Here is a 16,350-nt window from a genome sequence, read left to right as displayed (position 1 = left end):
TATGTTCTGTAAAAGTAAAATTTAAAAACATGATTCCTAAGCTTTATTTATTGTTGAAATGTTGGATTGATTTACCCTACAACTTAGTTAGACTTATTCTTTAAAAATCTTTTTGCCCTTCTGTTTTCACTGAATCTAACCACTTGATTTTTCAAGATGATTTTTTACTAAAAAAAAACGCTTCTTCCAACCTGGACGTATTTAAAAAAAATATACCACATTTAAAAAATTTTTCATTGCATTAAAATAATTGTTTTGTTTTTTCTAGGGCTTGTCCAATGACCAGGTGTTGCGTTATGTAATCGACGGTGGCATGATGGAGCCGCCCGAGAACTGTCCGCAGCGCCTGTACGACCTAATGAAGCTGTGCTGGCAGACAAAGCCCCAGAAGCGTCCAACCTTCCTGGAACTTGTGACCCGTCTGTTGGCAGACGTGGGTCCTGCGTTTGCCGAGGTCTCCTTTTACCACCAGCCTGACAACAAGGAGCTGCGAGACACTGCGGTGGCCTTGGTGATTGCCAAGTCGAGGCCGCGCTCCGAGACGGTTCTGCTGCCGACCCGAGGGGACATCGAAGACTTCCACCTGGGGCCGGACAGCGAGTCAGAGGACAACGAGGACGTGGGCGAGGCGGCCGCCCTGACGGCGCCACGCAACCCCTCTCCCCTCCGAAGCTACCCTGCCCTGAGTCGAAGTCCCGTGGAGCAGCGGCCGGCGGCCAACAACAACCAAGGCGACGCCAAAGTGGGCAACGGCGGAGGGACGGCGGCCAATGGCTACCTCGGCCACCACCTCAACCACCGGCACAACCACGTGAACGCTTCGTCGTCGGCCGGAGAGCCGCACAAGACCACCGAGTGCTAACCTTTGTTCACCCGCGAGAACACCAACAAGACTCTGTGAGCGGCGGCCGCGCACGATCTCGGCGTTCGCGCTTCCCTCTTTCGGAATAAACAGGGAGGCGTGAGGATAGTGCATTTTACTGTGCGGCACGCTCGGACTTCGGAGCCCTAGTGGTGTTGGTTTCTCGCTGGGTGCGGCTAGAGAATTGAACTGATAATTGATTCTTGTTGTTGACTCGGTTTTATTTATTCTGAATTTAATCCGTAATGGCATCAAGTCACGTTGAAAGTCTGCAATTTTATTTATTCTAAGTTTTTACTTTAGCTGTAAGAGTTAGACTATTACTCTATATATGAATATTATCATGGTAGACTCAAATTTTGATCGACCGAATGATTGCTTGCTGGGAGAGATTTTCCGAGTGCAGGGTTGTTTGATTTTCATACCCGTGAGTGGTTTTCCGATTAGAGCTGCGGTTAATTGGATAAGTTTAAAGGCCCATTAGACCATTGGTTGGAGCTTCTTAATTTTCTTTTACCAAAGTCATTTTTTTAGTCACAATTCTCGTAGATAAATTTAGATAAATTTGAACACTTTAGTTTCTGAATCTTGAAGTTTAAGTTGGAATAATTCCTTCAATCAAAAGGTTTAAATACGAGGGTCCTTTAAGTCACGCGTATACTTGAAATTGCCTCGAATCGAGGAGTGCGGTTTGCTCTTTAGGAAACCACTCTGACAGCAACTACAACTCAGGTTACCAGAACCAACCGGGCGGCGCCTATTCTTGCTCTGGTTTTACTCTCATTCACATTCTTTTCTGTAGTGTTGCATCCGAAATCGCGGACGGGGCCTCCGGAAAATATGGAAGTTGACCGCTGTGGCGACCGACAATACTCATTAATATTTTAGTTGTACAAACTTTTTCTGGTCGAGTCATGGACTTGAAATCTAGTAATATTATTCAAAAAATAAAATACAACATTCTGTCTCTCTCTTATGACGCAAAACAGCATTTTTCGGAGCATTTACAATCGTCAAAAGATACAATAATTTTCAGCCACTGAAAAACGTTGCCACTCATATTATTTTACTTTGTCTGATTTTCTCTATCATAACCACAGCTCAGTGATTTCCCTAAAAAAATTGAAGACTCGGGGGCCCGCGTCTATTAGACCAAGTGCTGAAAACTACACGCAAAGTTCCTCGGTTTTGTTACTCGTCTGACCAAAATAAATCGGATGTAGGTGGTAGTAGTATTATTAAATCCGCGCATATTACTTTATTTCCGGGCGCCCTCTAATAAAAATCGAACTTGAAACACGAATAATATGAATAACTCTTGCCATGGCCTATTCGAATAAGACGAGCAGCAGCACAATAATGAAAAGTTCTCTGCAATACACTCACTCACTCTCACACACGCACTGTATAGAAAAGAAATGCACGAAATAAATTCTCGGCAGCTGTTGATTTTTGAACTAAAAAGAAGTACGTACGAAGAAAAACCCCACAGTATAGTCGTGGCCGAGTCGGCCGGCCGACGACAAGCTCAAAACACTCCAGACACACACGTAGCTGTATTGATTTGTGCCAAAATTTCTCACCAAAAGAGCTTTTACCGCTAAAAACTTTTATACAAAAACGGAGAGGGGAAACTGAAAAATCTGCCCGACCGAGAGATTATCTATCACTTTTGGGAAGCGAGTAATTTTTTATACGAGTGAATTTTTATAAAAATCGAGGTAGTCGCGAAACTGTAGAGAAAATTTCCCGAGCAGACACACGTGCATTATTACCACTTGAGAGAAACAAAATAGGTCAATGGCTCATAAATAGACAAACACATGAACACAATTCAATTTGCTTTGGTCGTGGTAAAATGACTGATTAAATTTTTTAAATCCCATATGATATTTTGTTTGAAACTATTGAATATGTTCAACTCTTTTTATTAATTCGTATTGGCTAGAAAAAGAGTCATTCTGCCACTTCTATTCGCAGAAAATCTTGCGTTGCTTCCGTTCAAATTTGTACGAAGATTTGCAAACGAGACATTTGAGAACGATAATAATTAAACAACCAGCCCGCATCGTGAAAAAGCAATGTGGAGCAAAAGAAGGGATCATTGATGAGAAATTGTTTTTCGGTGTCATTCCAGCATTACGAATGAGGCATATCACGGTTGATAGAAAGGTAACAAGCAGAGAGTCAAGAGACACAATTTTTTCTCTGATTGCGTAATTGAATTAAATTTAAAAATTTATTGTCCACATACAACAACATCAACCTGAGATGAGCATTTTTTGTCTAACTTAAAATTAAATGTGAATAAAAAAAATAATGAAACCCTAGGTGAAATTATGATTAAAAACTGATTATTAATATATTATTTAATTCTCGTTCGAAACCATCAAGTATATTGAACTGGAACTTAAGCTGTAAGATACACTTGTGTACCGCGCTCACAAAATGATGGAAAATATGATACTTTAATATGAAACGCTTTATAATTTTTTTGTACGCACCAGATGATTTTTGCAGTTCAAACTCTCGATTTTCCGCCCTGATTGTTAATTTTATTTATTACATGCCTATTTTTTTATGGTTTTCCACGCGATTCAAATGTCAATCAACCAATTACTTACATTGCTCTATTTTTTTCCGTACACACAGGAGGCAGATACACGAAGAAACAGCAACAGACAGAGTGTAATAGAAGACTTGTTTTAACTTTAAATGTAATAATATACAATTATTTATTTATTGAGCAGAACGAGATAGAAAATCGCTATGGTGAGATGTGACAACTGATCAATGCATTGAAAGAAAACACATGTATACCAAATAGAAAATTGTAAATAAAGAAAATAATCCTTACAAAGTTCTGAATTAAAATAAACTAACCATTGCTTTTATTTTATCATTTTACATAAACAAAATAGCGTTAGGAAATAAAATATATATTTTTATATTTAAAACTGGTCATTTCGATTCAATTTGAGGTGACGTTTAGTTTTGAACCAAACTAGAAAAGGGTTATAAACTTTTAAAAGCGCGCGTAAAAAATTTAAAAATCACAATTTCAAGGGATCCGATTTGCTCTGCTTCCTGAAATATTGAATTTCAGTAAGTATAATTAATTTGTTTTTGAAAATTACCTTGGCACCAGAGTCTCGGCCGCCAATATGTGACGAGGGTAAGAATTCCCACCAAAACCGTGCCTCCGCAGACGAAAGCAACCGCGTCTCGGTAATAGTGAGGACATTCCCATTTATTTGGGCATTTCCTGGAAAATGTAAAAAATACGCGGTAAACATAAATAAAAGTACAGATACCAAGAATTTTAGTTTAAGAATTCTCAAAATTAAATCACATGATTGCAAAAATTTTGGGCTGTAGGGAATCTTTAATGATATTTAAAAATTAGCTCAATTTGGGGGAAAATGCACTCACAAACTTTCGATGACCATTACTGCGAGACCATTGAATAGTTTATCAGCAAATGTAACCGCACTGTAAACTGCCGCGCCACTGTCAGTGCTGTCTCCGATGAGATCGGCGGTTATGCAGAGACTGGTCACAAGAGTCACCGAACTACCGGTTCCTTGCAAAAGGAGAACAAGGATGTAAAACAAGTCAGATTAGAACCAAATATTTACATAGTTTGAAGATAACTATTTATTTATATTTTGGTAATTAAATTTAATATTTATTATAAAAAAAAATGCATTATTGTGTTCCATCGTTCTTTTGTTTTTACTCTTGCTAGAAAAAAATCTCGAATTCAGACACACTTCATAAAAAAAATTTTTGTTGCATATTTTAGCACTGCTTACCAAGTAGAGTAGCAACAAAGTAGATATCCCTGTTTTGGAAGGTAAGCCCCTCGCCAACGTAAATCCAGATGCAGCCAATCATGCAGAGCAGCGCGCCAACCATGTAGGTGACCTTTGTCAAATCAATAATCAATTAATGTGGCTTCGATTTGCTGCATCTCTTGTACCATTCTGCCGAGGCCCTTGTTCATGTATTTGACAACGAGGGACGCGACGAAGCTGGCGATGAACGTGCACAGCGGCACCAACGCCAGACTCTCGGCGTCCTCGCCTAGAGACTCGTCCAGGTAAAGCGGCACAAAAACCTGAGGGTTCAACAAATTTGAGAATCTGTAATTAGGCAGCCAAGTTGGAGAAAATAATGTGCTCCTTGACGAAATAGGCGACAAAAAGGTAAAATAAATATTAAGGAAAATTAAGAAATGGATTTAATTATGAAAATTGAAAAGTGTTTTAGGTGTTAAAAGGTAAAAAAAAAAAAAAAAAATAGGTTACATTGGGTAAAATTCTCAAAATTTTGTTTCAAATCAGAGGATACAAGGTGAAAAATCTCATATAGGTGAAAAATAGGTGAATTTTCATGTAGCTCAATGTAAACTACAAAAAAGAAATTTTTGGGCTTTAAAAGAATAATGTCATTTACATTATTTTTTTTATTTATAGGTCAGAAACATTATCAACTAAATTTATTTTTCTATCCCTATCAGTGATAATTTTGCAACTAATAATTCTTTAATGAAATTTAAATTCCCTGTGGGGAAATAGGTCAGTGGAATCAATCGGCAATGCAACCGGCGCGGCTTCTCTTTGTTGCGGGTTGCATACCATTCAAATGGAGGGATTCAAGTCGAATTCAGTGTTGATAAATTAAAATTTTAATTAATACCTCACAAACCTTGTTTTGATTTATTGGAAAAGCATAAAAATTTACACCTCATCAATTTAAAATATAAATATTTTATTTTAATCATTGTTAGTTTTTAATCTGACCTGACTGAGGGTAGTGAAAAGCCTGCTGGAAACGTAGAGCACAGCCGCCTGGTAGAGGCGCGGGTCCTTGAAAAAAGCGGACGTCGACTTGAAGAGCAGAGGAGCCTGCCTGCAAATTTAATTAGACAAAGGGGGAAATTTAGTGCAAAATGCGAAAGAGACACTAGACAGACGCACTCTTTATCTCTCTTGGCGGCGCTTTGCTTCTGCTGCAGCGACGGCGGCTCTTTCAGCGAAACGTGGAACCACAGTGAAAACAGAGAGCCCAGGCCGACGCCAATTAGCACGATGTTCTGTTAAAATTAAAAGAGGGAAAATTCGTTAAAAATGTTCAAAGTATAATTTTTTTGCTTTATTTTTAAAGGGCAGATTAAAGCGAACCATCAATATATAAATAAAATTTTTGCATTCAAAAACTGTTTGTAGTTTTATTATTTATGCATTTACCTGGAATTTGAATGCATCCTGTGGGCCAATTTGATCACCGGGATTCTTCCTGGTCACTCGCAGCACTGACCAAGTGATCATGTAAACGGCAATGCTTGAGACAACAGACATGCTGTATCTGAAAGTAACATGATTAGTTTTAAATAAATTGATGCCATATTATGTCATTCAGTATGTTGTGATAAAAATACAATTTTTTCTCTTTTGCTTGCAAGCAATTTTTCTTGACTCAAAAAAATGAAAATAAAAAACAAAGGAAATAAATCATGATGATAAACAAAGATAATAAAATGAACATGTAAATATTCTTATTGAGTTAGAGTTTTTTTTCCATGAAAATTAAAATCTTTCGACTTTTTGCGTGCTAAGATTTTTTTATTGTTAACAAAGCATTTTGTCAAGCGTTAAATTGCGTGTATTGGCTGTAAAAACTTGCAAAATATCAAATATCTAATCGTTGAGTATGTTGATAGTTTCTCTTTTGATTTCAAATTTTCTTTTATTTTTAATCTTTAGAGGCTTTTTGTGATAAAAGCGATTACTATGTTGGCTAGTTTAATTAAATCATTGAGGACAAAATTTTGTAAACATATTTTTTGGAATGCCCAATGTTTAAAGTGTCTTGATAATGGCACAGTCAAAATACGCCCCAAAAATTTGTACCTCCTTTAAATAGACTAAAATTTGAAATAGCAAAGAAAAAAAATCAAATAATGTAGCTTAATTTTGGTTTTATTTTTAATTACTTATTTGTTGACGATTTTTATGACTGAACGCGTCGACCGCAGAGGGCTGGTTGATGTTATGAAAAAAAAATTCACTGATGAATGGAAACACCAGAAACGACCACACCGGCATCAGTTGTCAATTGGTGCACGTGTTGTATATTCAAATCATATTATGAGTGACGCGAGCCAGCGCGGTGGAAATGAGTAAAGTGGGGAAATAAAATGCATTTTCAAGCTGCACGCGCGATCTGGAGTCTGGAACGACGGAGCTTATTTATCCAATATACAGCGAAGCATAGTCAGGTCATTTTTCACCCGAGGTGGCACTCGATTAAGAATGAAAAATTGAAGCGGGGAGCAGCAGAAAAGCTATGGAGTGAAAGCGCAGTGGGTCACCGCAGGTGGGAATTATTTGCTGCCAGCCAAAATTTAGTCTCTTTGTATTTTTTTTTCAAACGATAACAAGAGTTGCAAAAATAAATAGTCCTTAAATGCCCAAACGGCTGCAACTGTTTGCTTGGAAATGAGAATTTCCGCTGTATAAATATTTGTTTTGCTCTCACAATACATTGGCATTATTATTCTAAAAAAACGCCAGCTCGATTTTCAGCTGGCTAATTTTTTGTATTTGTCCACTTAAATAAAAATTATTTAACATTCATGATGGGTAGCTTTTCAATTTTGAAGTTTCAAAAGATGTAAAAAATCAAGTATAAATTTAAAAAAAAAATGTATTCTCAGCAGAGGAAATTTTTCTTTCGAAGTAATGGGAGTTAAGTAAGTAAAAAATTAGCTAATTGTGAATTGCAAGGTGAGATTAATTTTTATGCCGATTAACAAATCTTTAATTATTGTAAAAAAAAAATGCTTCATAAATATATGATCAAATTTATTATCAACTTCTTCATAAATTTGAATTTTTGCATTTGCTAAACAAATTTTTAATTTAATTTGTATTTACCGAATTGCCGTGAGTTCTGTGCGGCCGTGGGCACTGGCCGTGAGGTCGGGGATGAGTGAGAGGTGAGCAATCTGCACAGCGGCCCAGCCGATTTGGAAAATGGTGACCAGGGGCGCGTAGTAAATTATTTGCTGCCACCAGTCAACTGTGTCCGGAGGCATCATTCCTGGATCCGGCAGCTGCCCTGGCACCGGGGTCACGCTAATCGGCGTTGCGCACAACCAGCATGGTGCGAAGATGAAGGGGAATGACAGTATCACTAGTATTGTACCTTTAACAACAACGATATTCTATTTATTTCAGGAAGAAATCAGTAATGGCTATTTTGATACAAAATAAATACAACATCAAAAGATAATGTTTTATTTACCCTATTTTATACAAGCAAATATGCAAAAGTAAATTTAGAATTACAAATTTAAAAAATTAATTTAATTGGGCAAAATATTTTAAAATTTAATAATAAAAATAATTATAAAAATAATTTTGGAGTGAAATTGATAATCATCTGCGATTTAAGGAGATAAAAGTAAATAATCTGTCTAAATAACAAAATTTTTTATTTTATTTTAAATTTGAAGCTTATTAATGTTAACAAAACATCATCCTCACCAACAAGATGACACACTTTCCGTCTCCCGTATTTGCGGAGGGGTCCGGCCATGGGTTTGTCGGCCACCATGCCGACGAGTGGCGTCGCCAGGGCGTCAACCACCTGGCCGAGCATGAGGATGGCGCCGGCCTGGGCGCCGGGCATGCCTGTCACTGCATGCATGAACAGCAGAGTGTACGAGAACCACATGGAGGCGCACACGTCATTGAGCACGTGGCCCACCCCGTAGGCGACGCGGGACATGATGGTGAGTCGGTCGGGCACCTCCGGGGGCAGCAGCGGCGCCGCCTCTTCACTGGTTTCAGGCTCCGGCGGCAGCACGGCCACGGGCCCCGTGCGTTGTGGTGGCATCGTCAAGTCTCTTTTCAAATGCAACCTGAAACAAGGAGCAAAAATGTTCAACTCTTGAAAGTTTCAGTTTGAAAATTTCCACGAAAATCTGCATTTTTAAACATATTTGTACGTACAATTTTACCCACTGTATTTAAATCGCATTCTGCATTTCTTTGGCGGATTTCTTGATTTTTGTACTTTTGATAATAAAGAACATACGCTCAAAACGAGAACTTTTCCCCTATACTGACAATATTTGGGAATAACATAAATTTTTACTTTATTCCATTAAAAAATGTAGAAATATAAAAAAAATTGTAATTTCTAACATTTTTAAAGTCATCATTGATCATTCATTTCTTTATTTACCAAAATTGAAAACTAATCCGATTTAGCTTTTGTTTCTAATGGTAAGAAGAAAAAATATTTATCGGTCCAGATAAAATGAATGTTTAATTAGATCACAAGATGTAAAAGCCACGTCTAGACTTTACAAGGGAAATTATAGCAATAAATTTTGTGTTAATTAACTCAACCGGATCACTTTTTATCAGGCTTTTGGCGACTCACGCGATTACATAATCTCCAAGCTTTAATTGACATGATGAGGAGAAATAAACGGTAATGGGAGTCAAACTATGTGGAAGCAAAAGTTGCACCTGGTAAATTTTCTGTATTTTCAACAATCCTCATTAATTCTTCAGATAAGACAGCAGATCGAAGCAAAAAGAGTACTAAAAGTTATTACCATTTTTTTTTTTTAATATAGTTATGTGAAGCAGCTCACCCAGCACACATAGGATCTAAAAATAAAATTGCAGCTGCGCTTAACTAAAACGGCAAATTCCCATTTAAAACGTAAATGAATCTTGAAAAATATATGGTAAGTAAAGCAGATTGGTGAAATTTGGCTTTAATACAGTCATAGTAAATACACAAGTTACAATCAAACAAGTCGAAGTAAAAGTTAGGATTTTTTAATGCTTTTCAATATGGTTGGCAGTTGGATTTTGAAAATTTTCAAACTGAGCATGAGCATCCTTTACTTAGTTTTAAATATTTAAAAATCTCTTCCCTTTATTTCAATAAGATGCTATTATTTTAAATGTATTCAATGGAACAACTTTGTCATTAACAGGAATAATTGCATTATTTTGTTGTTCCATAGCTGCTCTAAATTTTTAGTCCTCCTATTAAATGATTTTGAAGTTCGGGTGAAGATTTTTTTAACTATATTTATAGAATGGCTAAAAAGGCTGAAAGATAAATTTGCTCATATTTCATCTTTTAAATAACATTAATTTAATGTTTAAATTTTTCTTTTTTTTCTTTCGTATTTTAACAATTTTCAAGAATATGATTGTGAAATTTGGTCTTTGTATTTAACAGAGCTCTTTACCATAAGATGCCTTAAAGATGAAACCCATATCAAAGAAAGAAGAATATAATGAACAGATATAATATCTAGGTATGTATGTAGATAAATTTTGATAATGTATGAAATCTCTAAGTCAGTTTCAGCTTAAGAAAAAAAATTCCATGCAAAGATAATCTGCCTGATCCAATTGTTTGTGGCTTAATTCAACTTGTCAAACACACGCAACTCGAGACTCGAGCCTCCTCGGACGCGTCACCCGACACCACGCGCCGTGCCATTTTAACATACACATAGTATTATACCGACAACGCTGCTGAGTGTCATATCCTATCAATATGTATGTTTCATTCAATCGACCTTCACCAAGGATTTCGATTTCTCCGCGCACATCTCGCGAATTCGTAATAATCTCTTAATTATTCTAATCAGAAGCAATAATTATACAATATTGCTCACGTAATTTGAGATGATTTTTTTCGCGGCCCACATAATAGCAAATGCTCAAACTGGATTCTTGTATTGTGATTGGGAAGGTCATAAAAAGTGAAAGAGAAATTGGTGACAAAGTTATTTTTAGCAACCCCTGCATGCAAATAATCGCCAAATTTCGTAATAGCACACACTTCTGTGGCTAAATGACTCGTTCAAGTTGTTGCAAGAAAGTTCACAGATTTATATTTGGCAACGAGTGTTTATTTTACATCACGCGTATTTGCATCGACGATTAATTCAAAGAGATTTAAAAGGATTGTCACCACCGACCGGTTCACGCAGACTATCTGAATATTCGGCACACGTGCTTATCAGAGGACACCAAGCAACTCGAAATCGGGTCACTACAGTTTTTGTTTTGGAAATGCTATATTTAGAGATCTTGTTTATCTGAATTTTTTATTTGCCAAATTTGCAACAGATCATGTGCCACGGTGTACTTAATTTCAACTCAATGAACAGATCATGTGATGTGGGACTGTAATATTTGAGCATAAAACATTCTGTTTAATGGCATAGGTGCGATGCAACAATTGATTGTTTTGGAACGTGACAATTGCAGCTTTCTTAAACATCCCTTTATGTTAACTTGCATTTTCCAAGAGCCGGAAGCTGCAATTTTAAGAATAACGTTCACCACTCTTTGTATAGGTGATAATTTTTACTTGATTCTTGTGACAAATAAACAAAAATAATAGTTTCCATTTCTCTTGGAGTATGACTAAAATTTCTTGTAAATTTAATAAATGCAAAGTTTGTATTCATATATAATTGCAATTTATTAAGTATTTATTAATGAAATATGTTTAGGTTTTGTTTATACAGAAATTTTAATGATTACCACATAAAAATCTTACAACTTTTGGCGAATCAAAATATTCAAGATCACTAGATCAAGACTCCGCATTTAGTTACTTTCTTTTTAGATTGATTTTAATGTGTCGAAGGATGATTTTCAAAGCGCGCTTTGAATGAAAAGCTAGAAATTCTATCTTTCACAAGAGAAACCTCTCTAAAAAATCGTTATCGTTACAATTTATTAGTTAAGATTTGGCACTACCTTGACCCACAACTCAGGCACAATTCATAATCCGGTCTACATTTAACCACCAATTTAAACCCACATTTAAAGCAGAGGAACCCATCAAAGCTTCTGATTGCGGCAGAGGGAAAAGGGTTGAAATTTTCCTTGAAATTAGAATCGATTCAAACAGTTGAAGATAATTCAGAGGACCCAATGGAACTTGATCGCATGTCTCTCAACTATGCTGTACGTGTGGAAACTTGTTTAAAAAGAAAAAACATGAGCGCGTGATCGTGTAATTTGGTATTTGGTACAAGTGAAATCTAACATGATTTTATTACTTTTTTCACAGGTGGATGTTAACTTCTTACATTTCACATTCACCACTCTTTTTCTAAAAAGCACAATGGCTTTATTTTTCTTTCCAGATTCTCACGCACAATATTTATCCGATTTCCAAAAGATTCTTTATCTAGCAAAACCTGTATACAAAAATTTTCAACGTAATAAGGAACAAATATATTGACAATTTAAATTCTAAAAAAACACATGTGTACTATAAAACAAAATAAATTGGCCTCGGAAGTTTTAGCAAAATTCTTGCTGGTGGTGGTGCCGTTTTGTCCAACAATTTCTTTTTTCTCCAAAATAAATGTTTTTCAACAATATACGAATGTAAACAATGTGATGTAACAATTTGGACAAATAAACAACAAAAATAAAATTTAGGCCCTTAATTTTTGTTAGTGATTCTATTCCAGCAAATTTATAATTTTTTGCTATAAACTATGGAAAATTTTATTTGATTAACAAAATGATTTGAAACTTTTAAAATAAAGCATTTAAATATTTGGCAGTATTATTTACAAAATAATTCTTTATTATATTACGCTTTTTTTTCACGTGCTTTTTTGATTGCAAGCCAAATATATCAGGGCCTTTTTTACTCAGTAAATTTAAAAATTAATATTCTTAAAATTAAACTATGATTTAGATTTAAACCTATAGGAATGTGTCTTATTTTTAATCAAATAGATTATATTTTTTACTTTGCAAATTGTGAATGAAAAAAAAAATGTTAAAATTTGTCGAATATTTGGTTATGTAACCGACTGTCCCGTAAGTTTTAGTTATTATTCCTTTTGCTAACGTGTTCCCATAGCTCCATCATCTGCCACGTTTTATAGAAAATTATGCGATCTTATGATTTATGATCCACAAAAAAGTCAATCGAAATTTATAATTTTATTTTACCTTTCATGGCGAGTTGGGCAGAAACAGAGAAGAATTAGGAAAGGAAATCAGTTACGAAAATGAGCCTCCCGAGAAGGACCAGGTTGCAAACTGAGCGACACCGCGAGTCACGAGGTTTGTAGTAGGCGCTGATGTGCCACTACATGCGTAAGGGTTCCCTCGTCCAAGCCAAAGGAGGGGCAGAAGGGGCATTGTGACCGACCGCCGCTCTGGAGGGATCGAGTTACCCTCATTGGGAAACAACAAGGGACAAAACACAAATACAAAAGTCTATATGTCGCTGCTACAAGAATCACTACCGGTGCCTTTTTAGTTGGTTCTCGGCGCGCACAAATAAAAAGTAATACGCAAATTTAGTGATGGACGTCGCTTTGGCCACTGACATGATCGTGATTGTGACCAAACTACAAAAAGACTCCATGCATGATTGGTACTGTCATGTGATCCGCATTCTTGGCCTCCGTCCGAAAATAAAAAAGCAGTTTGATTGTGCATATGAAAGCTTTATGAGCAAGGTTCATAAATTATGGAGAGAACTGCGGGCTCGTTGCAAAAAAATTTCTTGTCCAAAAAGTAAATGACCCAGCCAGTTTATATTTCGAATTGCAACTTGATTTTATAAGCAAGAAACAAATTATAAATTTTGAAACTTTTTTTTTAAAATAAGGACTGAAAAAAAATCAAAATAACGAATTCCTTGTACTAGAAAAATAAAATTTTTTAGGTTAAAGAAATAAGATCACAGACCATGACTACAACAATGCCTTTTTTAATAAAAAAATTCTAGGATATCCTACTTTTCACTTCTCCAGGAAAAATTATCAAATTATATTAAAATAAGCCACATCGCCAATTTTAATGCAGCGTGTAATTATTAAAAGTTCAAACAAATTAACGTTTCCATTAATTCGCTTCTTTCATTTGTTGCGAAAGAAAACAAGTTTTTTTTCACGTGTTGAAAAATTCGAAGGCGCGGTTTGTAAATTATTGCTCATAATCGAATGAAATGATATTTGCGTCGCGCTTACTTGCAAGACGGGTTATTTCCTCTTTTTGAATTCCGATGCCTCTGTAAAATTACTGAGGCTTTTTTTATTTGCTTTTTGCATTTAGCACATTGACACTCTTCTGATCTCTTGCACTTGAAAATTTCACGCTTAAATCTTCCAATAAGATTTTAAACTTTTTTATAAAAAATAAAATCCAAGAAGCTTCACAAGATTTTTGCATCAAAAGGATACATTTTATTTTTTAAATGATGGGATAAACATCATTATTACACTAGTCACGCTACTTTTTCACCCAGACCGGTACGCTATAAATATGAATCGTTTAGTAAGGTTTCGCAATTCAACTCTAAATTTACAGAACCACTTTTTCCATTAAAAGGATTTGAAACATTGGTCATTTATGTTATTTCTTATCGTATACATTCTATACAGCGTAATATAAAAATTACACTTGTATATCACTTGTATAATGTTGAAAGATATTAGAATGCAAAAGAATTTTTTTTTCTTCATGTGTAAATAAGAGCAAAACCAATTAATTTTGTCCTCATTTATCATTTAATTAAAAATCGTCTCCATTTTTTTCTTGAAACAAGGAATCACTTCTTATATATTTGTGCCTTGTGGTTACTTTATGCTCTGGATTTTCTACTCTTATAAATTAAATAATATCAAACTGGCAACCTTGAATCAGGTTGGAGAACTCTCCCGAGAGAAGAGGAGAGACGAACAGCTGAGACAAAATAAAACGTGGAAGGGACACCTCTAGCCAGCTACAAGCCAAATAATTTATTAGTGCTTTTTACGTGGCTATTGCCAATGGTTTTATTTTTTTAATAATTATTGCTCAAGAAACTTATTTACTTCCAGAATTGTTACTTATGCATCGTTAGCTCTCATGTGACACCAACAACAAATGGCTTATAATTAATGATGTAAGCACTGGTTTATGGAGTATAATAATAAAAATGAAGGTATGAAGAGATTCGCATAAAAACAAGGTTATTTCTAGGCTAAAAATATGACGATCGATATTAAAAACGTACCATGATTGAAGTCTTGAAGGTGCGGAAATTTTCAGAACGGAAGTCGCAGGGAATAACTACACAACTGCATCAGCTCCGGCAGCTCAAAATCTACTTTCGTACCGACACCGGCAAAGGTGAAACATCAACAAAAGAAAGAAGATACGCCAGGACGCGGCGGTGCCACATTTCTTTCGCGGTGCAACCTGCGCGCGTAGGTATGCAGTAGCTTGTTTTTTAAGTTAATTTTTAATTGTTCTTGCAAATTTGAAAAAAAAATTGTTTTTTCTTCTTAAAAATAAACTTGTTTATCAGATAGAGGAGTTTGCGGTTTATATATTATGTTTCATAACTCAACACACTTTATAGATAAACATTATAATATGTTTGTATAAAAATAAGCGGAGATCTTAAAGGTGCCATGCATCGTGCGAATGATGCGTAAGACACACTTACTTAGGAGCTCACGTGTTGACACACACACGCAGATATAGATTAATCTGATTAATGTATGATTTTTAACGTTTTTATTGGTCCGAAAATTTGTTGCTTATCACAATGATCGGTCTTCCAGATATTTCCTAATTTTGATGATGTAATGAAATGTAAATGAAATTATGAAAAAAGGGGAAATTATTGAGCAGTGCAAGTTCGATTCCCTGAAGCTTCTTGAACAAGAGTTTTTAACTAATCGATTAAAAAAATTATCAAGCACCTAATGCTTCTCATTTGTAGAATTGCACAAAAGCATATTATATTATAATTTATTTTTCCGCAATATCCTTAGCTTGGGCCATCTTGTTAACTTACTGAATTTTGAATTCTATAATAATTTCTAATTTATTTTGCCAGTAAATGGATATAAAAAACGATACTTAGCAACTTTGATGTTTTATCGCACTGAAGTTTTAGGTTAAATGGATTCTACTCTTCTAGAAAAGCTAAAATTTCAATACCTGCAAGACAGTAATCAAATTTCATTTAATTAAAAATTTATAAAATTACCTGTTATTAGGTACAGTATTTTTTTTAACGAAACTATGAAGTTCAAAAATCCATTATTCACTTGCACTTACTAGCACTTCACATGTATAAATAACTTATTATGATCATAATGAGATATAGCTTTTTTGATTGAGCAAATAGTACTGCCTGTGGTAGTTACGGAAAATTGTGTTGAGGTATCATGCGCGCGGATGATGAGGAGACCCAGGAGACCTTACAATCTCGAGCGTTCTTGATTGCGACAGCCAACGTCCTCTCATGGTAGACAAACATACTGTCTTTTCGAGGTATTATCCTTGCCTTGATAGGTCCTTTTGGGTATGGTACTCATAATTTAAAGATCAACACATATTGCTATTTTTATAAAATTGGATTTTAATTACACTTATCTTTTTAAAAGTTAAGCCCATGAA

The 16,350-nt window shown here is 35.4% G+C and overlaps 2 protein-coding genes across 5 annotated transcripts in view; one reads left to right on the top strand and one right to left on the bottom strand.

Moving 5' to 3' along the window:
• LOC132203376 (insulin-like receptor) overlaps positions 1–3,743 on the top strand; it is a 99,203-nt gene extending 95,460 nt beyond the window's left edge. For both annotated transcript variants that reach the window (XM_059631105.1, XM_059631104.1), the window contains one exon: positions 269–3,743. In XM_059631105.1, the coding sequence (XP_059487088.1) occupies positions 269–862 (594 nt within the window). In that variant the 3' untranslated portion in view covers positions 863–3,743. The remainder of the gene's footprint in view (positions 1–268) is intronic.
• LOC132203379 (major facilitator superfamily domain-containing protein 12-like) lies at positions 3,050–16,083 on the bottom strand. Of its 3 annotated transcripts, none has more exons than XM_059631120.1 (11): positions 15,938–16,083; positions 8,416–8,792; positions 7,804–8,074; positions 6,115–6,232; positions 5,845–5,960; positions 5,668–5,776; positions 4,845–4,982; positions 4,678–4,789; positions 4,295–4,445; positions 4,000–4,127; positions 3,050–3,949 (listed from the first exon to the last, which is right to left on the bottom strand). In XM_059631120.1, the coding sequence occupies exons 2-11, from the start codon at positions 8,765–8,767 to the stop codon at positions 3,924–3,926; spliced, it is 1,521 nt and encodes a 506-aa protein (XP_059487103.1). In that variant the 5' UTR covers positions 8,768–8,792; positions 15,938–16,083; the 3' UTR covers positions 3,050–3,923. The 3 variants fall into 3 exon arrangements, with proteins under 3 accessions (XP_059487103.1, XP_059487104.1, XP_059487105.1); XM_059631121.1 differs by lacking the exon at positions 15,938–16,083 and adding an exon at positions 12,898–13,048; XM_059631122.1 differs by lacking the exon at positions 15,938–16,083 and adding an exon at positions 14,954–15,076 and having other exon boundaries at positions 3,051–3,949.
• Positions 16,084–16,350: the final 267 nt, after the last annotated feature.

Source organism: Neocloeon triangulifer, unplaced genomic scaffold, assembly GCF_031216515.1.
Source record: "Neocloeon triangulifer isolate White Clay Creek 2 clone unplaced genomic scaffold, ASM3121651v1 ptg000017l, whole genome shotgun sequence".
Taxonomy (NCBI): domain Eukaryota; kingdom Metazoa; phylum Arthropoda; class Insecta; order Ephemeroptera; family Baetidae; genus Neocloeon; species Neocloeon triangulifer.
This window is presented reverse-complemented; position numbering and strand designations above follow the sequence as displayed.

Excerpts from the sequence above, each read along its gene's own strand:
- LOC132203379 (XM_059631120.1), bottom strand. The coding sequence starts at position 8,767 with ATGCCACCACAACGCACGGGGCCCGTGGCCGTGCTGCCGCCGGAGCCT. Across the intron at positions 4,983-5,667 it reads TTTTCACTACCCTCAGTCAG|GTTTTTGTGCCGCTTTACCT; the intron begins GTCAGATTAAAA and ends TTGAACCCTCAG. Across the intron at positions 4,128-4,294 it reads GTAATGGTCATCGAAAGTTT|GAAATGCCCAAATAAATGGG; the intron begins GTGAGTGCATTT and ends TACATTTTCCAG.